The 17,388-nt window shown below is 42.0% G+C and overlaps 1 protein-coding gene across 1 annotated transcript in view; it reads left to right on the plus strand.

Annotated features, from left to right (window-relative positions):
* The window catches only part of LOC143982958 (cytochrome P450 2F3-like), an 87,588-nt gene that overhangs the window by 10,594 nt on the left and 59,606 nt on the right, over window positions 1-17,388 (plus strand). Inside the window, exons 2-3 of the mRNA XM_077482127.1 lie at window positions 3,641-3,825; window positions 15,121-15,283. Coding sequence (XP_077338253.1) covers window positions 3,641-3,825; window positions 15,121-15,283 — 348 coding nt within the window. The remainder of the gene's footprint in view (window positions 1-3,640; window positions 3,826-15,120; window positions 15,284-17,388) is intronic.

Here is a 17,388-nt window from a genome sequence, read left to right on the forward strand (position 1 = left end):
GTCCTGTGCGTCCTGCTTGCTAGACAACTTCCAACTTGTGACCCACGCTTCCTGTTGTAGCTCCTCCCCCTCCTTATATGGCGCTCCGCCCTCTCCTCTCTCTCTCCTGCCGCTCCACCCCTCCCTCTTCCTACTCTTCCAGTTTAACCCTATAGGGGCTACCTAGCATTTGTCATGCCAGCCCTGCACCTACGTCCAGCCTGCGTTTCCGGGCTTCCCTTTATGCCTTTTTCCTTGCAGGTATGAAAAAAAAATATTTCAGCGGGTTTACTACCGCTTTAAGAAGCCATAATTAAGTTCATACAAAAGTTTTGCATCTGCAGTAATATGTAGTCCTAAGTAATATAGAGATTCCGCATTCCAAATAAAAGGGAAGTTATTTTTCAGAGATGTGGCCATTGCTGATGGTACATGACTAGGTAATACTACGGATTTCTCAAAATGTATTTTAAAATAGGATAACATACCGTATCTCTGAACTTCTGACATCAATGCATGTATAGATTCCTGGGGTTTAGAAAGGTAAAATAATAAGTCATCAACGTATGTTGAGACTTTATACTGACCCCAACTATTCCCTTATTTTTCCTCACTCTGTAGAGAAAGGGTTCTAAAATCATAGCAAACAATAATGCGGAGAGGGGACACACCTGCCTGGTACCGTGATGTATATCAAAATAGTCTGATAGAGCAGTGGTCATAAACCCTGTCCTCAGGGCCCACTAACAGGCCAGGTTTTATGTATTACCTTGGAGAGATGCAATACTGCAGTCACTGAGCAGCAAATTATATCACTTGTGATGTATATCAGTTATCTTGCAAACCTGGCCTGTTAATGGGCCCTGAGGACAGGGTTGATGACCACTGTGATAGAGTACCGTTAACCTTGACCTTAGCTCTTGGACCCGCATACAATGCTGATACCTATCCCATCATCCGCTTCCCCAGACCTATCCCCTTCAATACTTCCGTCATATTGATAGTACTACTCTCAGTATTTTATCATGTCCATTTTGCATCCAGTGAAGAATCTGAAGGGCCCGAATGGTATTATCTTTAGTTTTGCGACCCTTCATTAAACCCGTTTGTTCAAAGTGGACTAGTTGTAATATATGGTCCTGTAATCTAGTGGCTAGGATCTTTGTCAATAATTTGGTGTCCGAGTTAAGAAGGGAGATAGGTCTGTAGTTTGTGCAATATTGTGGGTCTTTCTCAAGTTTCGGAAGAACTGTTACATACGGCAACAGTGCTTCTGGGGGCTGGGGATTAGTAGCTGTGATTTTAGTAAAATAATTGCATAAAGGGGGTTGCCAAAATATGGATACATTTCTTATAATATGCATTTGTTAGACCATCTGGTCCTGGACTTTTCCCCATTGGCAAATTTTCTATTGCCTTACTTATTTCCTCTATAGTGATTGGCCATTCTAATTTCTCTATGATCATGTGGGGCATGTAGGGCAGTCCCTAATATATTCCCTCATCTCTTCTGCCCACCCCCCATCCTAAGCCCTCAAAGAATTTGATTGAGTATCATATAGGTCCGTATAAAAACAATGAAATTCTGCAGCTATAAACTTAGTATCCACTACCTATTTGTTGTTAACTAGTATATTATGAACATGATAGAGTTCGTGTTGCTTTTTTGATTGTCTGGACAATAATCGGCCACATTTATTCCCTTGTTCGTAAAATCGATGTGCAAAAAATCTGTTTGTCCTTGGCCCTTCTGTCCAGGCTTCTAGAGAGCACTACTCTTACACCCCATACACACTATCAGATTTTCTGTTGATTTTTGTCTTCAGATTTACCAAAACCATGTAATATAAGGTCAAACCTTAGGAGTTTCAATTTGTATGCAATCAGGCAGGCCCTTGCACTACATGGTTTTGGTAAATCTGAAAACAAAAATCAGCAGAAAATCTGATAGTGTGTATGGGGCTTTAGTGTCTCCAGCTGTCTGTCATCCCATGGGTCAAGGTTAGTCTTATGTTTAGTCTCCAAATCATGTATTTTTTTCCAGCAGGTCCTCAATCACTTTCCTTTTTTCTCTTTTAACTCATGAGCCAAGTGCTGTTAATTCCCCTCTAATGACCGCCTTATGAGCTTCCCACACTATTTGGTCCGATACTTCCCCAGATGTATTTATTTCAAAATATCCTGCCAATCTGTGCAGTAAATCCTCCGATATCTGTTTATCATCCAACAATGACTCATTTAATTGCCATGTCTGCTTCTGATGACCCACAGAAACTGGAAGAAATGTTAACACAATAGGGGCATGATCGGAAATTGTTATAAATTCAATGGTAGCAGATCTCACATAATCCAGGTAATATTGAACCACCAAAATTAAATCAAGCCGGGAGTAGACATTATGGGTTTTTGAGTAAAAACTACAGTCTTTCTTCTCCATATTTAGTACCTGCTAGCTATCTACTAGATCAGTGATTCTCAACCAGGGTTTCGTGGAACCCTAGGGTTCCTCCAGAGGTTGCTAGGGGTTCCTTCAGCATTGGGCAATTTCTGCCTCTCAGATAAGTTCCCACTGACACCATTGGTCTTTTTAGCTATCTATAAAGAGGTAATTCTTCCCGATGACCACAAGTATAATTCCCCTCCCCTTTCCCCTCACTGACCATCACACTAATATATCATGAGTTGTAGAGTTCTAATTTTTAGCAGGGGTTCCTCGAGACCGGAGAACTATTTCAAGGGTTCCTCTGTGTTGAAAGGGTTGAGAAAGGCTGTACTAGATGGAGAGATCCGAAAAGTTGTTTAACATGGGCTCTGAAGGATAGCGGGGTCTTACCTGTTGTGGTGTCTAGTTTGGGGTCCAGGGTGATATTAAAATCTCCCTCCAAAATCACAAACCCCTCCCTAAATTTTTCCAACAACTTCAGATCTTAACTAAAAAACAGACCGTACCAGTATTAGGTGCATATATAGAAGCAAACATATAACAATGTCTCTGCAGCATACCCTTAATAAAGAAAAACAGCCACTCCGCGTCCATTTGCACGAACATAGAGGTCAAGGGACACGTTTTCCCGAAGGCTATCGCTACCCCCTTAGCCCTTGCAATGGTGGACACTGCATGGAACCATTGATTATACGGGGATAGAGGCAACCTAGGTACAGATCTCTTGTAAGAAGACAACATCCACAGCCTGATGACACATTTCCTGCCATAAACGAACCCTATAACTTGGGTGGATGTAAAACATTCTTAACCTATTGCCGCATGTGCCATTTTTATCCTCTCCTAGTGTACCAACTACAACAAAACATTCTATTTTGTAAAATGTACCAACTAACGAGAGAGCAGGCCCGTGTAGATGCCAATGGCCCTGCCCCGAACCCCCCTGCCCATCTGCTTCTATGTAGATTATCCAGTTCCTTGTCTTGGGACCAACCTAATTGGGGGAAAAAAAGGTATTTTTTAAGGGTTTCTCTGAGTTAAAACAGTTGAGAAAGGCTGATCTATAGATTGTAACATCTTGTACATAATAGGGCGAAAGACATGTCCATTGAGACTCTTTATTTTCTGAGATCTATCACAGATATAACACCTGCAATCATTTGTATTCTAATGATTCTTATATATCATTGATTTTTTTCTATTGTGTCTATGTGGCAGGTAGCAGTATGGATTGGTATGCCACATATCTCCTTATCATCATCTGCTTTGTGTCCTGTATAATTCTGAGCTTCATGAGGATTTTAAAGGAGAAAGCAACACTTCCTCCGGGACCCATGCCTTTACCATTCATTGGGAATCTACTGCAGGTCAACACAAAGGACATTGGCAGGTCACTTATGAAGGTGAGTAAGTTTGAATAGATCTCAGCCCTATACTTGGGAAAGGTAGTTTGGTATTTATTTTTTTTTAGGGGGGGGAGGCGCGTTAGAGAAAGCCTTTCCTAACAGTCATAGAGGCTTCCATTGTTACTTCTCATTCTGCAAATGCTAGTCTCTTGGCTGTCATGTTAACCCTCTTGTTTCAATACTTTGAGTCCCATAACCTGGCACAAGTATGGAAATAAGGATATATGGCTTTGCAGATATGTCTATATGTTCCAGATTGATAACTCAAATATTAATGGATGCAGTTGATCAGTTTACTAGCCAGACAAGTAGTATCTTTAAAAAGGGATTGGCAAAGGCAGCCCCAATGTCACTCAGGAAAGGTTATCTTTAACTGCTTGCTGACCGCATAGGGGGCTCTCCTGTGCAGTATTACGTACCTGTATGTGGCTCTGCACTTCTGGGTCTGGGGCGCGCACTCATGCCACGCCGACCTGCTCCTGCTGTGATTGGACACAGCAGGAAACAATCAGCAGGTCCAGCGCACCCAATGTCCACCAGGACCCGCAGAATGCTCCCGAGAGAGACAGAACGGCGGTCTGCCGATGTACACAAGTCAGACTGCTGTTCTGTCAGTAGGGAAGATACAGATTCTGTGTTTCTGCTTAATGGACAGGCCACCCCTGTTAACTACTACTAGATACAGTATACCATGACCTGAATGAATGAATGTTTCATTAACCTGGCTCCAGTAAACTAATTGGTTCCTATGTGTAACAAGGAACACTAGGTATTGTTTTTTTGCTCCTGTAGTTTATCTTCTACATAAAGTATTAATTCAGGGAAGAAAAGTTTTGCTATAAACAAACTTTAAAGCAGTTGTAAACCACGACTGTTTTGAAAAAAAAAGACCTGCAAGGCAATTGTGAAATACTCACCTTGGAACGAAGCCCTCAAGTGCTGTATTGTCACCGCTGAGAGGGTTGGCATCTTCCCGCGGTCTTTCTTCTGGGTTTGCATGCTCTGGCTATATGATTGGCTGGAGCTGCAATTACATCACTCCCATGTATGCATGCTAAAGCCCTCACTTCCGGCATGAAGCTGTGAAGGTCCAGCAAGGTATGCCAGACCTTCAGAGCGCATGCACCAGTGATGTAACTGGATGCATCCAGGGTGACTATCTCCTAAATGGAGCACGTTTAGGAGATATTCATATTAATATCATATATAATAACGCGTATTTATACACCATATAGTATTATGCCAAAAAAATGCTTTTCTGAGGGCGCATGCACGGTATGGGATGGAGCAGCTGCATCTAACGAGCGCTCTGGCTCACAGCCACGGAATAGGGGACATAAACCGCCGCTATAAGCACTGAAAAGAAGCACCCCTTCACATAAGATCTTGTGCATGCCGAATTCGGGGGGAGAAGGAGATGTGGAGGCAGTCAGAAGTCACTCAATCACTATCTTCTTAGATCACAGGTGTGTGGCAGCATGGCAAAAAATGGTGCTGGCTCCCTACCCACTACATCTACCTCCCCTTCTCCTGCAATAGACCTAAAGCAGCAGGACACAGAATCATCAAAAAGAGCACGTTCCTCTTTCAAAGGCAGATCTGGACATTAGTTTAGATACGCTATATACCAAACTGTTCACTAAATTTCAAACTGAAATTCAAAAATACACAAGTACCCTATCTCAGGAGATATAAGCCTTAGGCACATGTACGGACTTGCTTGAAAACAAGCATGATGAATTAGCAATCGCATTTAATGATCTCTCTAGGGAACATGAATCCCTTTCATCTGCTTTTACACAACTGCAAGCACATGTGGAAGATTTAGACAACAGGAACAGAAGGCGTAATCTTAGACTAAGAGGTGCCCCAGAATCTATCACAGATTTAATCTCATACTCCTCAAAATTATCCCAGTCTCTGTTGCCAGAAAAAGACTCACGTTCCTTCATATGTGATTGTATTCATTGTGTACTAAGGGCCAAACCCCCTCCAGATAAACCACCCAGAGACATTATATTATGTATGAAAGACTTCTTAGTCCGAGAAGAAATAATGCGGTCTGCACGAGGCATCAGAAACATTACTTTAAATATACAGCTGCAAATCTATCCAGACATCTCCCAAGCAATACTGGACAGACGCAGGAAAATTTTAAGAAATCACTTCTGTGCTCTCCATAGCAAGAATTCGCTACAGATGGGGATTCCCATTTAAATGAATTATTCCTCACAATGGCACAACTTACATCGCCACCACTATCCCTGAAGGTCAAGATATTCTGACCAAGTTAGGCCTTCTGGACCCCAGCAACCTCTCACGTACTCCATCTACACCGCGTCCGGCTCCTATCTGGAACATTCCTGCTTCAACAGGTGACAGACGCAGAACCAGACATGAAGCTGGTCGATGGAACTGAAGAGAATTAATTATTTTTTATGAGGGATAACCAGAAGACCATTCTTCTTTTCTTTTTTTTCCACTTTTCTTTTGACCATATATATGTGTATGTATGTATGTGTGTATATGTATATATATGTATATATATATATATATATATATATATATATATATATATATATATATATATATATATATATATATATATATATATATATATATGTGTGTGTAGCGGCCACAACCCTTGCTGGGTGGCCTTGACTTATTGGGCTTACCAGTTACCTTCTCTTGGCCTGCTCTTCTACGTCTAGAGGTTCCCAGGGTTGATACCCAACGACTTGAACACTGACACGGATAAAGTCCTTTAACAAAGGTTTTATTTTGCAGTTGTAACATCCAATAAAACAGTCTCTCATGGGAACAGAGGGAACGGGTGAAGAACTCAGGCACCTTGAACTGTGGGTCTAGCAAAGTCTCCAATTCCACCCAGAGTGTAGCCACTCGCAGCTGGGTACTTCAAGGCTGAACAGATCTCTAGCCAGAGACCAAGGTAGTCAGCACATCGACTCAAAACTTGAAGCAATCCTATGAACGTATGCAAGTTGTAACTAAGGGTGAGCAGGTACCTTTTTCCTCAGTACCTGGAACGTTTTCCGTCTCCTCAATTGTACTGGAAAAACGTGAATTCGTCAGTGTCCTTCCCAACTCAGTAACCAGGCACTTCTCAGCATGCCACTTGCCGGCCCTCCTCCGAAGAGTCCTCCCCCAGTCACTTCCATGAGCTGTGGTGCCTCTCCAAGCGGAGAGCACACCTGGACATGTTGAATCCTCCCTCAGTTACTGCACCTCGGACCAGCGGGGTCCGGGACCCCGGACCCAGGAACAGACGGATCCCTACCCCAGACCAGGCAGGTCTATCAGGGGCCTCTAACCGGAACATGTTGTGGGATGTCGAACACCCCGTGACCGGGACCTTTCACGGGGCTACCCCAGTCCTGGAACCAGAACAGACCACACGGGCCTCACAAACTCCTCTTTCCTCAACACGTGACCCACACACCTTAAGTACCCCTTCCCAGACTCCCCAGTGGGGCCCGGTACTCCCACTGATTGGTTCTGAGAAAGTTGATACTCAAAACGTCCAACCAGGCCTGGTTCTGGCCTGTCATGTGAACCTCACTGCTCACATGACCAGGCAGAACTTCCAACACAGCCCGGCCAGACTGATGTCAAGGTCAACCTACGTAATTAACCCTCAGAACCCCTACTGTTCTGAGGCAAAAACTAAATGTACATGCGTATGGCATTTTGTCCAAAATGTCATCCGCTACATATATATACACACACACCTTTATTTTTGTCTTTATATAGTTTTATTTTTTTTTCTTGATTTTTCTACATCTATTCTCCTTAATAGTTTTATCTGAGTAGCCTCAGGGTTATAAAACAGTTCTTAAAACACCAGGTTATATATAAAATCGGATATTAGCCCTATGTACCAACAGTATATAAAGTTATTTTTCACAGCTTGAATGACCAAACTAAATCAGAAGATGAATATACACTGACATCTACAGCCATAAAATGGTATTACAAGCTTTAACATTTATATTATTTTCCACATTACATTTAGAACAGAATTTTTTATAATCATTTATAATCCAACACAGCCATATTTTGCACTATACCTTTATAGCAACTCCATATGCAACAGTGAACATATCTCCATTTTTTTTTCAAGGTCTTTTGGTTGTCTCATTCATATAAGTTTCACCCACCTGTCACTTTCACCCACTATTTTCGCTGGACTCTAGACGACAACATACGATATACAATTTGATTCAAATACATAAATCAATTATAATTGTTTTGAACCAGGGTGGAATTGTTTGACTCCACTAGATGTTTGGTCCCACATCTTGATTTACTAGTTTTTCTCAGTTTCAAGTAGAAAATCATTTACAGATTCTTTAAAATTGTAGGTATTGATTAAAAGTTGCACAGCTATTCATACCCATGATAATTGTTGTGGGTGATATAATTTACCCCCACTTAGTCGTTACATATTCTCTCACCAGAGAGATGTTTCCTGTTTATTTTTTTTATTATTATTTATTTATTTATTATATTTTCATAAACCCTAACACTGAGTTTAAGACAGGTCTCATTATTTTTCACTGTCGGTTGGAAAATCTTTTTCTTTCCAATCCCAGTTTTTTATTACAGATACATGTTACACTTAATTAATGTTAAACCAATTTCAGTTTTTATTAAAAAAATGTTTTGGTACAATCCTTTTTCTATGCCACAAGTTGCACAGCCATTCAATTTATCACACATTATCACTTCCTGATGACTCCCCAAAATTGACACTAATACTATGACTATCACTGTATTGTCACACAATGTTTAAGGATTTAATTTCCCGTACAAAAGGAAAACAGCCTTTTTACAATATTTTACAATATAAAAAACTAAATATCAAAATATTAATGTTACAAGAAACCCATTTCATGAAAGACAGCCACCCTACATCTTTTCACAAAGCTTTTAATCAATCGTTTTATACCTCCTCCAAAACTAAAGGAGTGGCAATCTTTATCCATCAATCTTTCCAATTAGAGGTTCAACAGGTTTACAAGGATGAAGATAGTAGGTTCATCATTTTCAAAGGTACCTTAGCAGGTAGAGAATTAACGATTGCTAATGTATATGCACCAAATGAAACACTTCCTTCAGCGCAGGAAGGGAGATCACCTCTCCCCCCTCCCTCTAGGCAATCATCTGGAACACGTGACAGGTCTCAGATGATTGCGTGGCCAATCACAGCAAGCGGCGCGGACGAGCGGAGGGGGAGTCGAAAGGGGGGCTTCGATCCCCCCACATCGCTGGACCATGGGACAGGTAAGTGTCCGATTATTAAAAGTCAGCAGCTGCAGTATTTGTAGCTGCTGGTGACTTTTATTTATTTTTTTATAATGGGAACTCCGCTTTAACTCAGCTTTTCAACCCAACCTTGTTGGGTTGTAGCAAACAAAACCAAATACAAAAACATTCTCAAAAACAATTATTACACACATAAATGATTTACAATTGACTCCTGGAGAGCTTTAAATGTAGGCGCACGTGAGTATACCTTTTATTCTCACCCACATGATTCTTATTCACGAATAGACTATATATTTTGTACCCCAATAATTCTAGCCAATACCCATGATGCCTCAATACACCCCTGTTCCTGGTCAGACCATCACATCACCAATCTTAGCACTCAATTTATAGGCCTCACTTCCACCCCATATTCATGGAGAATCAATAAATTATTAACAGACCCCACACACCAAAATGAAATTGCATCAGAAATAAAAGATTATTTTTCACTAAACTCAACTCCAGATATTTCCCCAACTACACTATGGCTAGCCCATAAAGCTGTATTGAGAGGCCACATCATTAAACGAGCAGCACAATGTAATAAAAAAAAATGGGAAAAAATTCACTCTCCCACTAAAAATCTTTATAACCTTTATAAAGATCATTCAAATTCACAGGACCCGAACACATACAAAATAATTTCTGAAAAAAAGAAATGAATTAACCACCTGAGATCCGCGCTATGGCCGAATGACGACCACAGCGTGGATGTGAATTCCCAGGAGGCCGTCATATGATGTCCTCCCTTGTGCACGCTCCCTGCGCGCGTCGTGATCACAGAGTCACTGAGACTCGGGTGATCACCGATCTGAGTAAGGGGCTGGACCCAGCCCCTTACCATGTGATCAGCTGTCAGCCAATGAAGTTAGATCTCTGTGAGTGCTTCAAGGACTATCTTCTAGGCCAAAATGTATTGCTTCTTTGACTGCTAGAAGGTCAGAGAATGTTGGATCAAAGGGGTCCACAGCGTTGTGATAGACCCAAGCTGAGTAACCATTGGTGTCAGCTCATCAAGACCCAAGACCTCTCCTGGGGTTGTTGATGGAAGAGCATGCAGCAACCACCAATTGACTTCTGGTGGTTGACACACCTTTTGTTTACTAACGTGGAAGTCAGGCATCTCCTGCTCCTCTTGCTCTACCCATGTCCCTGTAGAACTGTTGGGCTTCACACAGGCATTGTTTCCATTTCTGGATCCAAGAAGTCTGAGATTGCTCCAGGCCTGGGAACTGTGCCCCCAAATTTAGTGGGCCCCCAATCGTCTGGCCAAAATTAACAAGGTAGGGTGTGACCTCCAACTATCTGGAACAGACCCACACACATTGTTTGTCTCTTGAACTAGCTGAATGTCATACAAATACCTTAGAGCTCTGCTTGCCACTGAGATGGCTCTGATCCTAGACAACACAACTTGCCAGGTTGCAACAAGCAGTAGGAGATTGTTATGCTTTGGTACAGTATACAGTATATCCCTAAGGACAAGAGGGGACCAATCCCTCAGAAGTCTTGGACTCTGGTAAAAGCTTCAACCTCTCTCTGGAACTGGGCCCCTGAGACACCCATATTGCCTGTGGTAGGGGGCAACCAATGGAGCGTCTTTTCACTCTGCCCATTTAAACGTATCCATGAGGTTCATCCAAGGCTTATTCATTAGCCTTCCTCCAGTCAAACAAGGAATTTATATCTATTCAGTTTTTTCATCTACCTCAAATTCTGGGGTGGGAAGTCACTCCACTTTGCTGTCACACTGCTTGGCTGCCAGAAATGGGGCATTCCAGCTTAACGACTTTCATTGAGCAGGTTTGCAGAGTATCCCTGGAGATTGTCCCCCTTAACAGCCCCGCTATGGGGATGGTAGCCTTACCCACCTTGGGGTATTCCCAACTATACCTAAAGCATAGGCTTTGCTATGTCTTAGAAATAAAAGTAACACAACATGGAATAACAAGATGTTGCTGTCCCAATTATAACTACAGGTTACAACCTGTGTAGTGCTTACCCCCAGGCTGTCCTCTGAGAATATGCCCAGGTTTCCCTTGCTAGTACACAGGCTGCCAGCTACAAGCACAGTTCCATGCAAAACAACAATACATGCTCGGTCTAGAGCAGGGATATGCAATTAGTGGACTTCTAGCTGTTGAAGAACTACAAGTCCCGTGAGGCATAGCAAGACTTTGACACAAGCATGATACCCAGAGGCAGAGGCATGATGCGACTTGTAGTTTTGCAACAACTGGAGGTCCACTAATTGCATATCCCTGGTCTAGAGGATGTCTTTTTAGAATTTATGCCTGAGTAACTTGAACAGGAGAGGGTTTTAGCGTCACCACAATAACAGAAATCAAATAGAAGACCATCTTCACACTAAATCTTCCTGACTGCAGTCACACATGAAAGTCCCAAATCAGGTCCTAGGAGCTGTACACCACTAAGCTTCCACTGGGAGATCCTCACTGAGGGAGATAACAGATCCTTTTTCCAGACCAGGACTTTTGGCATTGCCTCCTGCACTGATCCTCTACCAATCATCCCCAGGACCTCAGCCTAGCTCCTGCTGAGGCCCAGACTGTAGCAAACATCCCCTTTCAATCTTCTCCAAGCCCTCAGCCTATCTCCTGCTGAAGCGCCAACTGCAATCCTTTACTCAGTAAATCTGCCTCCGGGGCAGCAGCCCTTAGAAAACTGGAACCCTCCCAACAGAGGAAGAACACTCTGGAAAGGTCTCCCAAACATTTATCACCTCCCCAGCCACCTTTTGAATGCCTCCCGCCAGGTATTAGCTGGGGCCTGATGAATATTCATACTGGTTATTTGGCTCTCTCTGCCCTATATTCTGGAAATGTCTTCTGGAGGCAGGTGGGAGAAATCAAACACCCAGCTAGGAACCCTAACCAGACAAAAACAATAATTTACTGTACTACTGATTACAGTAAAGCTAAAAACTAATTTGGGCTGGCTTAGCAGCATCACTAGGAGGGCACTACAACTGATAGAATTGACCTATGTGGATTAGATAAACTTCTGCAGCTGTTAACAACGCCTGAAACCATTTAGGGCCAATTCATACTACAGCACTGTGCATTGTGTATTGACTCATTGTATTGCAGTGTTAAAAAGTCATTAAAATTAATGTGCTGATGAAATGCACAGCACAGGGAAATAGGGCAAGGCTGCACTTTGCTGCAACAGAACATGCAGGACGCTATGCACTTTGCCTCCCTGTGCTGCATTGCAAGGCACGTGCCTTTTGCAAGTGCATTAGAGTGCAACTTACAATAAATGGCACTGTAGTGCACCATTGCATGTAATACAGCACAATGGTGTGAATGAAACTACAGCAAATTGCAAAAGCTACCCAGCAAACACTGCATTTGTGTTAGTCTTTCTTTTGTATTCTTTCTTTAGCAATTAAAACCTATGTATCCAGGACTATAGTTGCTGCAGATATGTACAATTACATCGCTCAAGGGCTGTTTCCCTTAACCTGCTACTTCAAAACCTCTATCCCACGTGGATGGTGGGAGCGTTGTATGCAAACAGGTACGTGGAACAAAAGAAAGCTGGACGGCCGCACTCCTGTGCAATCTCTTTATTCTGAATACACGGATATACAGTGGTGGACTACAGGTACAAACTGACACATTTCACACCAATATTGGTGTGAAATGCATCAAGCTTGTACCTGTAGTTCACCACTGTATATCAGTGTATTCTGAATAAAGAGATTGCACAGGAGTACGGCCATCCAGCTTTCTTTTGTTCCATATCATTGCTGCAGACTTTTGTTTTTCCTCCTGTTGTTGCTGCATTATTCTTCTGTGGGATTAACAGAGTTAGGTTGAACAGTTGTTTGTGTACCAGTACAGCAGCCATCTTTAGGAAGACCAATAGTTGAACATTCAATAATACAGAAATGTGTCAGACATCTTTAACCACTTGCCTTCCAGGCACTTTCACCCCCTCCCTGCCCAGGCCAATTTTTAGCATTCAGCGCTGTCGTATTTTGAATTATTATGCAACACTGTACCAAAACAATTTTTTTTCATTTTTTGGAGCTCGATAGAGCTTTCTTTTAGTGTTATTTAATTGTAACTGGGTTTTATATTTTTTTGCTAAACAAACGAAAAAAGATCAAAAAATTTTAACAAAAAAAATGTTTTTCTTAGTTTCTGTTATAAAATTATGTAAATAAGTAATTTTTCTCTTTTTCCACTGATGTGCACTGATAGGCAGTGATGAGGAGGCACTGATGTAACGAGGCTGCACTGATAGGCAGGAATGATGGGCAATGATTGGAAGTACTGATGAGCACTGTTGGGGCTGCACTAATAATCAGGACACTAATGATCAACGCCCTAATTATCGGTGTATTTGTCCCCTGTGTGGATTGCCAGTACCACCGCTTCTCTCCTAATACCTTTATAAACCTTTTAAGGACACCACTGGGGGCAGTCATTTTGGTGGCGTTTAGTTATATCTAAAAAGAAAATAGAAGGCTGGAAGGGAGAGAGATGGGTGAGGACACATGCAGTGAGTGAGTGCAGGAATGTGCAGGAAGCTGCCTATCTGCTAGGTACTCCACTGCTGTAGATCGGTCCCCACGCAAGTGCTTTTAAGATTCTAATGCTGGAGATATTAACCAGGTGTGCCCAGGACCCTGTTGCGAGTGGTTGTCACCCAAGGACACTTCCAAGAAGCTAAGGGGCAAGCTGCTGTTTGGAGCTTTCACTTGTAAATACCGAACTGAGTCTTTGTGATTGCATAGAGATTTTGGAAGGGAGCGCAGGACTGGTAAGAGCTCAAACGTCAGCAAGCTAATTTTATTTTCTATTGGGACTGTGTTATCTCTTCTACCACTAACCAAAGAAGAAGGGACTTTTTAGCTGCTATAATTGGTACTAAGCATAGGTTACCCATACATTTGAGGAGAAATTAAATAGTATAGAGTGACTTTATTGACACCTAGCAGGAACCTTTTAAATATCCAGTTCAATGTGATTTATAAAACCTTCAATTTTTTATTATATTAAATAAAAGATTGTGACCAAAAATGTACACAATATTAGCCTAAAATAAAACCAAATATAGGAAGTTATTTATATAGAGTAGCAGATATAAAGAGACGTTTAGAGCATCCGGTAATGTATAACAACTCAGGTCAATGTGTTTTGCAGAAACCACAGTTTCTTCAGGGCCAAGGATACTGAGAAATGAACATGATAAACATGATTGGGTACATTCTACAAGAGAAACAACAAAATAAGCTAAAAAATATGCAATACTCTATAAAAAATAAACCTCACCTATGGCGCTACATATGTTTCGGTCAATTTTTATTATAATATGTACCCATGGCACTCTATTTACAAGTATGCTGCCTCTTCCAATATAACAGGTGAACACTGCCCGTATTAATGGATATACCCTGTGTATAACTGTCTAAATCAGGCATTCCTATCTATGCTAGAAAGAGGGACAAAGTGCGTTGTTCTTCTAGGGCTCATCCTGCAGTCTGTGTAATCTTGTCTCCCTGCTATTCTGAATTGTTTCACAGTGTGGTTGTAAATTAGCCTCCAGAAATCTGCTGATCGTACTTGAAAATTTCCACTTGTTGACCACAGGTAGTAAACGTGAGCTATCCATATCAATGATTCATATTTACTTGATTAAAAAAACTGTAAAAATGTTATTCTTCTCAAATAGTTGAGAAGTAGATAGATAGATAGATAGATAGATAGATAGATAGATAGATAGATAGATAGATACATACATACATACATACATACCGTAGATAAAAAGATAAGACTGACTGATGTCCATAGTAACTGGTGACACTGACCTAGAAACTACATTAGCAGTTTTTGGTAGAATATGTGAAAATTTATGATGGAGGGGGAAAAGACCTGTTTTGACAATAGATTAGGTAAACATTTAAAGTCTCCTTTAACTTTTCCACAGCTAAAAGACGAATATGGACCAGTCTACACTCTGTACCTGGGCCCGAGACCTGGAATTGTCCTATGTGGATATGATGCTGTGAAGGAGGCCTTGATTGACCAAAATGAAGCATTTGGAGATAGAGGAGACTATCCTGTGTTCTTGAACTTCGTTGGTGAACATGGTGAGATAATGTTGCATTTATTTTCTTGAATCACTTTCTGATATTGATTTTGGTGTAATCACTTTGATTGGATCTGTAAGCAGCCATGCACAGAGATTTGTAATAGTCCCAGCAAGGATGATTGGAAATCTAGTGGATGGGCTCCCCTCAGAGTTTTGTGATGATCACTGCTAAATAAAGAACAAAAATAATAATGCAAGGATCTTCAAACTGAGCTGAAGGATCTTCTAGCTCAGATAAAGTTCATAACCCGCTGGCTTCTCATGTCTTTTCTGGATTATAGTCATAAGGTGTCCTTATTAGAAACCCCGGATTTAACCTTCACCCATAGAGCAAGAGTAGCTTTTTGTTTTTTTGACTGTCTCTCTCTGATTGGAAATCTGTACAGAAGGGAGAGGGATGAGCTCTAACATATTCGACTGTCTGTATATGGTTTGAGCTGGAGCTATCAAGCTTTGAAAATCACAGGTTCTATTTAAGAAAACAATTAAGAATAGTCTGGTAAACACTTGAAAAGAAGACTAGAGCTCCACCTGTTGGCTGCAAATAGATGAATACAGTATGACCAAGTGGCCAATCTCCTGTGTTCAAAATGGAGCAGGGATGATGCTTGGCGTGGGACCCCGAAAGCTAGTGGAGATTACTGGGGTATCGATGTTTATTTCAGTGATTTCCAGCTTCTATAGGGATCTCTCAGGTATGGTACATATTTACATTGGTCCAAGCTAGACCATAGTAACTATTAGGAATGAGCCGAACATCCGATTCGCACCAGAACATGCGAACAGGCAAAATGTTTAAGCGAACATGCAAACCCTATTAAAGTCTATGGGTCACGAACATGAAAAATCAAAAGTGCTAATTTTAAAGGCTTATATGCAAGTTATTGCATATTATGGGGACCCGGGTACTGCCATAGGGGACATATATCAATGCAAAAAAAGTTTTTAAAACAAACGTTTTTTTCAGGAGCCCCCCCCCCAGTTCATACCAGGCTATTATACGAGCACGCAGCCTAGAGAACAGGATGGGGGGCACCCCCCTCCTGAACCATACCAGGCCACATGCCTTCAACATGAGGAGGGTACTTTGGGGACAAGGATCTCTTCCTGACAACCCTGGCCACTGGTTGTCAGGGTCTGCTGGTGGGGGGCTTATCAGAATCTGGAAGTCTCCTTTAACAAGGGGGCCCTCAGATCTCACCCCCCCCCCCATGTGAATGGGCATCGGGTACATTGTACCCCTACCCATTCACCAAAAAAGTGTCAAAAAGTAAATTAACCACTTAAGGACTGAGCCTCTTTCTGAGATTTGGTGTTTAGTTGTTTTTTTTTGATAGAAACAACAACATCCAGATGTAACAGAAAACATAGATACAACAGTATAGGCTAAGTTGAGATACACATCATACCACAGGTCAGCCATCCACATATATACGTAGGAGACAAGGGTCACCTGAAACATCCGATTTGCCCAATTGATACTCTCAACTTCTTCAAAATGGAGAGCCTCCTTAGATGTAGACAACCCCCTTTTTTACTGAGATGGATAACATCCTCCATCCGAGGGTATTCTTGATTCTCTGGACAGTTTCACAAATCCCACCCCGGTTTTCAAAGTTATTGTGGGGGGTAGAACGGAATGACACACTACAGGTCCCACCATACCCACACTAATAGTGATAAGGAGAAATCAGAGGGAAGGAACAGAGAGTAAGGAGAGAAGAAAAGCAGAGGAGGGGGGGGGAGAGTGCGAGAGTGAAAAAGGGGGAGGAGGATAGGGGAGGAAGGGGGGCACAGGGAGGCAGCGCATGCCACTTGCATTGGCCACCAGCATTGTGTCTCCTGGATCAGCGCCAGTTCAACCCTGAGATGGCGCAGATCCTGCAGTAGCATGCACCTCTTCTCGGGGACATTTAAGCCCTTCGCATTTAATGAGAGTAGATTCAATACCTCCATGGTCTCCAAGTATAGGCAGGGGATAGGGGTCAGGGGGTAGATGGGAGGGGGGGTAGGGGGGTGGGGGGGATAGGTAAGCGGAGAACAGTAAAGCTAAGGAGAGAAAGGAGAGACAGTAGTTAGCTTACTCTCTCAGAGCAGAACAGT

This window comes from Lithobates pipiens, unplaced genomic scaffold (genome assembly GCF_037356315.1).
Source record: "Lithobates pipiens isolate NorthernLeopardFrog02 unplaced genomic scaffold, aLitPip1_a1.2 Scaffold_1, whole genome shotgun sequence".
Classification (NCBI taxonomy): Eukaryota; Metazoa; Chordata; class Amphibia; order Anura; family Ranidae; genus Lithobates; species Lithobates pipiens.